Here is a 12,069-nt window from a genome sequence, read left to right as displayed (position 1 = left end):
CCTTACAGTTTCTCATCATAACATTGCAATGGTAAGCTAATTGTGACTTGCTCGTGTTCGGTTGTCTCATTTTTTCCCCCAGCTTTTCAGGCTTGTTTTACTCTGATTGGTGAAAAGGGAGCAACACTAGCCGTTGTGAATCTGCAAATGAACATGTACACGGCGCCTGCACTACTGGGAGCTCTCCTTGGAATTCTTAATATTATTTTAATCTTCACTAAATTCAGGTACTTAGAAAATCATTGACAATGATACTGTGACAGTGCAAACGATTGTAGAAAATTGAAATTATGCCACCTGGTAACATGTTGGGTCTTATGAGTCAGCAGATTTTTGTTGTTTGTTTAATATTATTTAGGGCTCCTTTTACAAAGGTGCGCTAGCGTTTTTTGCGCATGCACTGGATTAGCACACGCTATAGTGCGCGCTACCCGAAAAACTACTGCCTGCTCAAGAGGAGGCGGTAGCGGCTAGCGTGCGTGGCATTTTAGCGCGCTCTATTCGCGTGTTAAGGCCCTAACGCACCTTTGTAAAAGGAGACCTTAGTATGTATTTTAATTGCTTTTTATTTTGTATGTTTGTTTTGTGATCCACTTTGGATATAGATAAAGTAAACTAGGAAGGTTGCAGATAACCAATACAGTGAATGCGCATTTGAGTCAGAGCAGTAGCAACTTTGGTTGCTCATTCCTAAGAACATAAGCAATGCCTCTGCTGGGTCAGACCAGAGGTCCATCGTGCTCAGCAGTCCGCTCACGCGGCGGCCCATCAGGTCCAAGACCTGTATAGTAATCCTCTATCTATACCAGGGGTGTCCAATGTCGGTCCTCGAGGGCCGCAATCCAGTCGGGTTTTCAGGATTTCCCCAATGAATATGCGTTGAAAGCAGTGCATGCACATAGATCTCATGCATATTCATTGGGGAAATCCTGAAAACCCGACTGGATTGCGGCCCTCGAGGACCGACATTGGACACCCCTGATCTATACCCTTCAATCCCCTTTTTCTTCAGGAAATCATCCAATCCCTTCTTGAACCCCAATACTGAACTCTGTCCTATCACACCCTCTGGAAGCTCATTCTAGGTGTCCACCACCCTCTGGGTGAAGAAGAACTTCCTAGCATTGGTTCTGAATCTGTCCCCTCTTAATTTTTCCGAATGCCCTCTCGTTCTTGCAATTTTCGAAAGTTTGAAGAATCTGTCCCTCTCCACTTTCTCTATGCCCTTCATGATCTTGTAAGTCTCTATCATGTCCCCTCTAAGCCTCCGCTTTTCTAGGGAAAAGAGCCCCAGTTTCTCTAATCTTTCAGCGTATGAAAGGTTTTCCATACCTTTTATCAATCTTTTCTGGACCCTCTCGAGTATCGCCCTATCCTTCCTAAGGTACGGTATGCAGAGCTGCAGTAAAGTCTTCTAGTCATACCTTTAAATTATTTATTTTTAGTATTTATATACCTTTTAAAAATATATTTTCCAATTGGTAGTCACATTCAAACCTTGAGGATGCAGACTTTTTAAGCGATTTATCCAGCGCTGTTCCAATTGAATCAATTTTTCCCCCCCATCACCAGATGTTATAGATTCCTGGATCATATCAATAATAAAACAATGTAGTTGGTCAAATATGTGTCCATATTCCAAACAGTGCTGAACCCAAGGAGCCTCTCTACGTTCCAAAGACTGGGTTGGGAATGGCTGGAATAGCTCCTAAGTGCACTTGCTTGCATACCTGCTGTTCCGACATATTTTGCCACTGTTTTGGTGCGTGGCGAAATATGTCAAATTGATGCTTAAATTTTGGCACACTATATAGAAAGAGGGTGGGTGTCAATTGTGTGTCTGTCAACTTCACAAAAAAATGCTGACACGGTGTATTTTGTCTTCTCAGAGAATATCGTGTGGATGACCTTGGAAGACTGTATAAAAGCATTAACATAAAAGATGAAGGTAATCTCTTCTCACTGAAACTTATGTTGACTTTGATTTCCTGTGAGCACATATTGTAGAGCACTTTGAAGATAAGCAATCTGCCCTGTACATGTTGGTCTTGAGTAGTGGTCTCAAACTCGCAGCCCGGGGTCCACATGCGGACCGCCAGGTACTATTTTGAGGCTCTCGGTATATTTATCATAATCACAAAAGTAAAATAAAAGTTTCTTGATCATCTGTCTCTTTAGCTATAAATTACAATATTATTATTAAGACTTAGTTAGCCAAAAGGAAAGATTTATAAACTATAAAAAGTTAAAATTGCCATTTCTTTATTAAGACATTAACTATTTTTTTGAGTCCCTTTAAGTACCTACAAATCCAAAATGTGGCCCTGCAAAGGGATTGAGTTTGAGACCACTGGTCATGAGAGAGGAACTATTTGAAGCAGCACTGCCACCTAGAGGCAGACCTAAGCATTCACTTTTCTTTTGTATTGCTCCAAACTATTTCTATTTCTATTTATTTTATTTATTATTTTATTTAAACATTTTTCTTGAAGCATTATTTTGAGTAGTACAGCCAGGAAAAAACGTGCAAACCTAGAATCAGCCATGTTTGACATTAAGTAAGGCTTTATATAATTCCCTCTAAACCTCTGTCCTTCTCCCTGCTCGATTGCATTTTTACAAATAATATTGCAGCAGTTCACATTTCTTAGTCTGTGACTGCCAGTCATGTGCTTCTCTTTCTCCTCAGTTCTTTTTTCTGATCATTAGACCTTTCCTGTCATCCCTGCTGTTTACCAACAGGAACTGACGTAGTTCAGCAAGACAGGTGTGACAACAAATGAAAATCTGAAACTCACACTGTTTTTAAATTGGGACCATGTAAGCAGTCTTGCTCCTGTTGCCAAAAAACATGTTGAAAATGGATGGGACATTTCAAAATGCAAACTTAAAAATAATGTTAAAAAATCCTTAAATGACTTTCTCCGACACAGTAGGAAAGCAACTTGTACCATAGTTTGGATCCTAGACTGTAGACATGCAGTTTTAAGTGTTTGTAATTTGGGCAATTACCATATTTTCACGTAGATAACGCGCTCCCGTGTAAAGCGCGCACACGGGTATAGCGCGCGGGAAACACAAATTTATGTAAATAAATTTTTATATACCGTGCTCACGGGTATACCGCGCATGCCGCCCCAACTCTCCTCTGGCTGCCCCGACTCTCCTCTGGCTGCCCCGACTCTACTTTCGGCCACCCCGACTCTCCTCTCCCCCTTGAAGTCCTGTCCCCACCCTGAAAGCCTGATGCCCCCCCCCAACGCCCGATTCATCATCCAGAAGGACCGCTCGCACCCCCACCGCTCGCACTCCCACCCCGATGGACCACTCGCACTCCCACCCGAAGAACCGCTCGCACCCTCACAGCCTCCCCCCCTCCCCCATGGAGAAGCTGTCTACCTTGTTTCCGGATGCCAGTGAGCCCAGCTGCTTCCTCTTCCGGCGGTCCCGCCCTTTCTCTGACGTCAGAGAAAGGGCAGGACTGCCGGAAGAGGAAGCAGCGCAGCAGGGCTCAGAGAAGGGGCAGGACCACCGGCAGAGGAAGCAGCTGGGCTCACTGGCATCCGGAAACAAGGTAGACAGCTTCTCCATGGGGGAGGGGAGGGGAGGCTGTGGGGGTGTGAGCGGTTCTTCGGGTGAGAGTGTGAGCGGTCCATCGGGGTGGGAGTGCGAGCGGTGGGGGTGTGAGCGGTCCTTCCGGATGATGAATCGGGCGTCGGGCGGGGTGGGAACTATGTAAAAAAAATTTTATATAGCGCGCTCACGCGTATAACGTGCAAGGTTATGCACGGTTTGTAAAATCGTGTATAACGCACGCATTATATGCATGAAAATACGGTAGATGTTTTTTTAGAAGGTAACAAAAATAGATATTTTGTTGTTTTTATGTTGCAAAATGAAATATTAGGCATTTTTTTAGGTGGATTCAATAAAGGAAAATAGCACAGCCCCAGTATTCCGACTCCAATCTCAGTTTAGGTCCCAGCACTCTGATCTTACGTTTCTTTCGGCTCCAGGCACTATAGCAAAAGCAGCAGCATGGTCAGCAACACCATCTTCCCCAATGTTTCAATCTTGCAGTTGAAATATCCACTGTAGCTTGAGCCATAGGGTTTATGATCTCTGGCGTCCTAGATGGTTCAAACATCAGCTGTTTGAATGGCATGGGACCTGGCACATTGAACAGCTAAGGTTTTGAAGCAAGTGAGACTCTGTAGATACTGAGCCCCACAGCTCGTAATAAAGTAGATATTTCAGCCACTAGGCCAGAGAAAGCAAGAATCCTGCATTGGCAGCTGTCCGTGGTACTGATGCCGTTTAAATGGGATTGTAGTATGCTGTAGTCAATGGTGTCGAATGTGGCTGTAAGGTCTAGAGGAGGCTTGTCCAACCTCTCTCTTTCAGGGGCCACATTTTGTTATTTAGAGAGCCATAACATGTGTATACACATGCACTCACACTCTCATTCTGGAGATGATACATGTGCACTCTCTGAGAACACACAGAAATAAGGTGACACCTTTTTATTGGACTAACCTATTACATTTTTAACTAGTTTTCGGAGGTCAAACCTTCCTTAAATCAGGATAACACTGTAGTCCAGATCCGAAAGAAAGTTTTGGACTCCGAAAACTAGTATAAAAAATATATTTGGTGCATAAAAAGGTGTTACTTTATTTTCCATTTTTTTCTTTTATTTATGTTTTTTAACTTTTAAAGTAGATTATCTCAGCTACCACATTACTTCATCCTAAATAGAAATAAAATTATTTTTTCTACCATTCCTGTTTGGCATTTCATTTTTTCTAATTGTGTTGGCCCTGCCTGCTTCTCTCTCTGCCCCTGATATGCAGCATTGTTCTTGTCTCTTTCCTCTCTCCCCCTGCACCATTCAGTATTCCCCCTGCCTACCTCTCTTCCGCACATGCAGCATTGCTTTTCTATCTCTACCTCCTCCTATGCTGTATTTTGGGTGGTAAGCTTGATCCATACATTTCTTCAGTGCCTGCTACCTCATCCCCCCCCCCCCCCCCAAGCAGTAAAATGAATACCTTGGTTGGCAGGAATCCCTGTGCTTTGTCAGCTGAGGAGTCCTCTCTGGAGCCCCCTCACAAGCAGTCTTATTGTCACAGCAGTCAACAGCTCATTTCCAGCTGTCGAAAAGGGCATTGCACCTCCCATGTATGCTTAGTTGTCAACCCCTGTGCAGGGGTACTAATTGGACTGAGCATGCGTGGGAGAGGGGATGCCAGCATCAGCAGCTAGAATCCCTCTGCTGACTGCTGCAGAAATGAGACTACTCAGGGGACTCCAGAGAAGACTCTTTGGCTGGCAGAGCCCGGGGATCTCTTCCAGCTACACTAACGATATTTGTCACCACTGGGTGGGCCCTGGCCCATTCAGCATTGCATGTCTCTTTCCCTCCTTTACATAAGAACATAAGAATAGCTTTACTGGGTCAGACCAATGGTCCATCAAGCCCAGTAGCCCGTTCTCACAGTGGCCAATCCAGGTCCCTAGTACCTGGCCAAAACCCAAAGAGTAGCAACATTCCATTCAGAATCTCAAAGAGTAGCAAGATTCTAAAATCCCAAAGAGTAGCAACATTCCATGCTACCGATCCAGGGAAAGCAGTGGCTTCCCCCATGTCTTTTTCAATAATAGACTATGGACTTTTCCTCCATGAACTTGTCCAAACCTTTTTAAAAACCAGCTACGTTATCCGCTCTTACCACAACCTCTGGCAATGCGTTCCAGAGCTTAACTATTCTCTGAGTGAAAAAATATTTTAAAAGTATCTCCCTGTAACTTCGAGTTTTTTCTCTTCCCCTCCCAATCTAGCAAGCAGGCAGATGGGGCAAATACAACTTCTGTATCCTATTTTTATCAAGACACAACCCTAAACAAGAAGACAATTTCACATATATGCCCCCCTCCCCCCTGCCCTCCTCGTTCACCTGCCCTTCACCTGCCTTCATTTGCTTTGATAAGATCTCTGCTTCCCTGCTGCAAATAGTCTGCTTTTCTGCTGTATAAAGTTCCCTTACTGAGATCTCCATTTTCCTGTGGCAAACACTTTAGGTTGCAAAAGTAGTATGCAAAAGTTCCATGAAGTCCAACACTTTTTCTGCTGCAAAAAGTCTATCGGGATGCTTTCCTGCTTCAAAAAGTCTACTGCAAAAGCTCTGTGAGCCCTGCTTTGCTGCCGCGATTGGTCTTAACCATGAGGTTGAGCCAAGCTGCAGCAGAAGTTGAGGCTGGTCTCTCAGTATCGAGTCTCGTATGACTTGATATCACGGGAACAGCATCAACGTCTGACACAGCGCAGCTCAAGCACATGGGCCAGTTGTGGTGTGGAAGCAGGGGTACAGTCAGAGGACTTCACGAAGCTTCTGGGGACCAAAAAACGAAGGTGTCAGGCCAGATTGTGGCTGGTGGGCCACGGGTTGGACAAGCTTGATCTAGAGCAGTGTATCTCAAACTGTGTGCCTCCGGAGATTCCAAGTGTGCCAGGGCACACGGAGGAGGAAGAGAGGCGCCTGCTGGCTGACTTCCCTACGCAGTACAGCGCCAGTGCTGCCCGAGTCGCCAAAAGCCTGCATGTTTCCCCCTTCTCTCTAGCATCCTCCAGTTTCCCCCCTGGCCTCCCAGTCTCACCTTTAAAGCTAATTACAGGATCATCAATAGGTTAAATGATTTTATTTTCAATATAGTGATTGAAATGTGTCAATTTTGAGAATTTATATCTGCTGTGTTTATTGTGTGTATATGGAAAATGAATGGAAAAAATTGCATTGCACTTAGTAAAGGTGGTGGGATCTGGGGCAGAGCTTGAGTGGGTCTAGGGAGGTCTGTGGTTGGGGTACTCAGTTGATATTTGTTAGACTTAGGGGGTACTTAGCTTGAAGTAATTGAGAAACACTGCTGTAGGCAATCAGCTGGCACCAGTACCTCTCCTTCTCTCCGGCCCTCTTCCCTAATGGCACCCCCTACTGGTGTCTCAGGGCCCATCTGGAGGGCCTCTGCACATGCGCGGACGTCAATGTGATGATGTCACGCATATGCGTGATGTCATCACGGTGACGTCCGCGCACTTCTGGGTGCCTCAAGCCGTGGCCACTACCTTTAGTGTGCCCCGGCTTGAGAAAGTTTGAGAGACACTGGACTAGAGAGATCAGTAGTACTGATTTGTGGCGGTTGTGAGCCCAAAGACCAGTGGGCTAGCAGAGGGTTCCACTCCAAAGAGATCATCCTGCTGTAGGGTCACAGCCAGGTGGTGACATTGGAGCACCATGAGGTAAGCTTATTGCGGGGCCTTTCAGTTGTCACTGAAAATCAAAAGTCCTCATATCACTGTTTATGTGGCACGTTACATTTGGTTATATCGCTTGTTTTTTTGTTACACAGACAGCGATGACTTGGTTCAGGATGCCCAGGGCACCATTGATCAAGTTGCCGTGATAGCAACCAACATTTTGTTCTTTGTCATCTTATTTACCTTTGCCATCTTTGAAACGTAAGTGCGTCCTTCACAGACTTCAGTGTCAGGCTGCTTCCATTGTAACTCTCAATGATCTGTTTGTTTGTTTGTATGTATGTGTGCGCATTTTGTAACTCTCGGTGGCCTTTTTGAGTATGTGTGGGTGTGTGTGAAGCATGTAATTGAGTTCTGCCAGTGCAGAGTTTGTTGTTTGTCCTTGGACCCTTTGCTCTGGCCTGCATGCTGCATAGCCTTGCCTGGTGGTTTCGGCCTGGAGCTGCCACCTGCATCTGCATGGTGACTCAACAGCCTCGCACAGAACAGAGATGGATGTGGTACGCTACTGCAGTGTTTCTCCACACGCAGTACACGTACCCTTAGGCTGCGTATTGGGGGGTACTAGGCCTGGCTGGCTGCAGAGGATATTCCCTGCCTATCAGTAGAAGCCACTGCCGACGGGGATCCCCACCTGCCCCCATCCCGCTGAAGACGCTGTTGGGGATCTCTCCCTCCCTGCCTGCCCGCAGATATCTCATTCATATTTCTTAGGTGTGAGCAACGTTTAAAAATTTTAATCACGATTAATCATACGATTAAAAATTTCAAGCATACAATTAATCATGTTTAATCATGGCATACGATGGCAAAACAGGAAGTTGCGTCAGAGAGGGTGAGGACATAGCAGGGGGAAGGGTTCTGAGTCGGCCTTTGCCAGTGACTCTATGAAGATCCAGGCCTGTTAAAGTAAATGCAGGGAGGTGGAAGCAGAGATTCCGGACTTCAAGATAGGCAAGGGGAGAGAAAGTATCCTGAATAGCAGAGGAAAGTTAAAAGATTTGGCCAGAGTTTAACAGATTAATAGTGCTCTAAATGCCCACCCCTAATATTTATACATCAGGTAAACAGCCATTTTGTAAGGCTCACGTATCTTATACTTTTTACCATAATCCTCCTTTGTACATGGGACAATAATAATATTATGGCTTCTACGTCAACATAAATTAGAAGTTAAATGGTTTATTTTTCTTGATCCAACTAAATATTTCCTGTTAGGGGTGTGCATTTGTGAGCATTTGGCTCATTTGGGTACCTAAAAATGTTAAAGTGTATGCAAATTACCTGCATGCACATCTATCTATGAATTATGTATCTAACTGATTGCACCAAGAAATAGGTGGTCCTAAGTATCAGCTGAGCATTTACATGTCCCAAGAACATTCATTACAAACCAATTGTTAAAGTTGAATGTTTGTCTCTGTAGTTGTGTAACCAGTAGAAGAAAGAAGGTGTTGAGGCCCTACTTGGAGTATTTATTTATTTAGATTTTTATCCCGTCCTCCCAGTAGCTCAGAACGGTTTACAAGTAAACATTCACAATGGAGTGAATTGGACATACAAGATTATACAGTAGATTTAAATACTTGGACATACGAGACTGTGCAGCAGTTTAGATATAGGGACTATACAGCAAATTAAGAACAGTAGTTTAAATATAAGTAGTGTTCAGTTTTGGAGACCGTACCTGGCGAAGGACGTAAGAAGACTTGAAGTGGTCCAGAGGAGGGCGACGAAAATGATAGGAGGTTTGTGCCAAAAGACTGGAAGCCCTGAATATGTATACCATAGAGGAAAGGAGGGACAGGGGAGATATGATTCTGATGTTCAGATACTTGAAAGGTATTAATGTAGAAGAAAACCTTTTCAAGAGAAAGGAAAATGGTAAAACCAGAGGACATAATTTGAGGTTGAGGTGTGGGAGACTCAAGAGCAATGTAAGGAAATTCTTCTTTACGGAGAGGATAGTGGATGCCTGGAATGCGCTCTCGAGAGAGGTGGTGGAGAGGAAAACGGTGACGGAGTTCAAAGAAGCGTGGGATGAACACAGAGGATCTAGAATCAGAAAATAATAGTAAATATTGAACTAAGGCCAGTACTGGGCAGACTTGCATGGTCTATGTCTGTATATGGCCGTTTGGTGGAGGATGGGCTGGGGAGGGCTTCAATGGCTGGGAGGGTGTAGATAGATGGGTTGGAGTGAGCTTTGATGGAGACTTCAGTAGTTGGAACCTAAGTACAGTACTGGGCAGAGCTTTGGATCCTTGTCCAGAAATAGCTAAGAAGAAGAAAAAAAATTAAATTGAATCAGGTTGGGCAGACTGGACGGATCATTCAGGTCTTTATCTGCCGTCATCTACTATGTTACTATGTAAGAAAATGTTTTGCTTTGAGTTGTTCACCTTAGTGTCTGTGGTTTTGGGCAGTTCTCCAGTTCTAGGCAGGATTTTACTTTAACATTTCGACTTTGTTTTTCCTTCCAGCATAGCTACTCCACTGACCATGGACATGTATGCCTGGACTCGAATGCAAGCAGTGTCTTACAATGGCATAATTCTTGCTGCAGTTGGAGTTGAGTCGGTGATCGTATTCCTGTCCGTTAAAATACTGTCTAAAAAGTAAGTTACCAAATCATGTTAAATAATGCCAATCCTAGCTTTAGCAATGAGACCAGAGGGAGTAGTTCATCTGAGCGCCTTTCTAGCCAGAACTCACCAACTCAGTGTGTACTTTCTGACACTCTTTGACTCCCTTCAGCAGCACCTGGGCAGTTCTCAGTGACTGGTTTTTGTTTTGTTTTTTTGTAATACTGTTTATACTGGAAGAGAAAGAGAGGGATGCTAGAAAACACACAAGGGACAAGGAAGGCGAGCAGTATTGATCTAACAAGAAGTAATGAACAGAAAACCTCTGGGTAAAGTCTTGAGTACCCCTCAAAGGCTAAATTACACACAAGCTAGAAGTTCTGGTGGTCAGAAAGGAGGAGAGAGAGACTGCATGGGATGAGAGCAATCCTAACCAATCATGAGGCAACGTCGTATGCAAACATGGCACCACGTGCACGTGGGACATAAGAAGGCAGCAGAGTAACTGGAATGCCAGTAAATAGAGGCACCAAAACAAAAGACCGGTAAGCCAAGGAACAGGCAAAAGTGGAACATAAGAATTCCCTAGCAACAGCAGCAGATGAATCCAGAGACCAATGGGATAGCTCACATCTACCAGCAGGCGGAGATAGAGAAACTGATTAACAGGTGGTCCTATTGGCTGGCACTCCTCCTGTCTCATCAGTAATCTCTATCTCTCAGCAGGAAAAGGTCGCTATTCAACTAGCTCCTGAATTCTGGCTGTGGCTGGAACTTTATTTTCTCCTGTTGAGGTTTCTCTTCAGTGAGACTGCCATTCTGTTTCTCCTGTTGAGGTTTCTCTTCAGCGAGACTGCCATTCTATTTCTCCTGTTGAGGTTTCTCTTCAGTGAGACTGCCATTCTGTTTCTCCTGTTGAGGTTTCTCTTCAGCGAGACTGCCATTCTATTTCTCCTGTTGAGGTTTCTCTTCAGTGAGACTGCCATTCTTTTTCTCCTGTTGAGGTTTCTCTTCAGCGAGACTGCCATTCTATTTCTCCTGTTGAGGTTTCTCTTCAGTGAGACTGCCATTCTGTTTCTCCTGTTGAGGTTTCTCTTCAGTGAGACTGCCATTCTATTTCTCCTGTTGAGGTTTCTCTTCAGTGAGACTGCCATTCTGTTTCTCCTGTTGAGGTTTCTCTTCAGCGAGACTGCCATTCTATTTCTCCTGTTGAGGTTTCTCTTCAGTGAGACTGCCATTCTGTTTCTCCTGTTGAGGTTTCTCTTCAGTGAGACTGCCTTTCTGTTTCTCCTGTTGAGGTTTCTCTTCAGCGAGACTGCCTTTCTGTTTCTCCTGTTGAGGTTTCTCTTCAGTGAGACTGCCATTCTGTTTCTCCTGTTGAGGTTTCTCTTCAGCGAGACTGCCATTCTATTTCTCCTGTTGAGGTTTCTCTTCAGTGAGACTGCCATTCTGTTTCTCCTGTTGAGGTTTCTCTTCAGCGAGACTGCCATTCTATTTCTCCTGTTGAGGTTTCTCTTCAGTGAGACTGCCATTCTGTTTCTCCTGTTGAGATTTTTCTCTTCAGTGAGACAGGGGTGTCCGGCTGAACGGTGCCGGCTTTAGAGGTTACACTTGGGCCCCCCCTTGTCCCTGCCTCACCCTCCCTCCATTGCTAGAGGGTCTGACTGGGTCTCAAATTTTTTCTTCTTTCCCTTCTCTGTAAAAAAAAAAAAAAAAGAGACCACAGTTGTTACATTCTGCCATGCTTTTACTGCAAACTGGCTTTAACCGGCCCTAACAACAAGCTGTGAGTATGTCTGGCTTTTACAGTTGTTTGAACTTCAGGTTCTGTTTGGGAGTCTTAGTACTGTGGGTTCGGTCATCATACATTTAAGGTATGGATATTTTATTGAGGCTAAGTTTTATGACTAGAAATCCATGGAGGGAGCCGGGACTTCCCGCCCTTTGCATGCACGCGCTTTGTTTCCTTGTTGGTTACAGCGCAGCAGTAGCAATGCAATTTCATGCTCGTACTTGTTCTCTTTGTTGGGTTTCAGTGCAGCAGTAGTCCTGTTTATTCTGAGGCTCTCTTTCATCAGTGTTTGTCACGGCCATGTGCAGCTGATTGTGCAGGTGCCGGTTTATAGCAGCACGCATGAGATGGGATATGTGTTTTCCGGCGCTGGGGGC

At 44.7% G+C, this 12,069-nt stretch overlaps 1 protein-coding gene across 2 annotated transcripts in view; it reads left to right on the top strand.

Moving 5' to 3' along the window:
• MFSD8 (major facilitator superfamily domain containing 8) overlaps nt 1-12,069 on the top strand; it is a 52,304-nt gene that overhangs the window by 18,555 nt on the left and 21,680 nt on the right. For both annotated transcript variants that reach the window (XM_033938997.1, XM_033938989.1), the window contains exons 6-9: nt 83-227; nt 1,890-1,948; nt 7,408-7,516; nt 9,799-9,933. In XM_033938997.1, coding sequence (XP_033794888.1) covers nt 83-227; nt 1,890-1,948; nt 7,408-7,516; nt 9,799-9,933 — 448 coding nt within the window. The remainder of the gene's footprint in view (nt 1-82; nt 228-1,889; nt 1,949-7,407; nt 7,517-9,798; nt 9,934-12,069) is intronic.

This window comes from Geotrypetes seraphini, chromosome 1, assembly GCF_902459505.1.
Source record: "Geotrypetes seraphini chromosome 1, aGeoSer1.1, whole genome shotgun sequence".
Lineage (NCBI taxonomy): Eukaryota > Metazoa > Chordata > Amphibia > Gymnophiona > Dermophiidae > Geotrypetes > Geotrypetes seraphini.
This window is presented reverse-complemented; position numbering and strand designations above follow the sequence as displayed.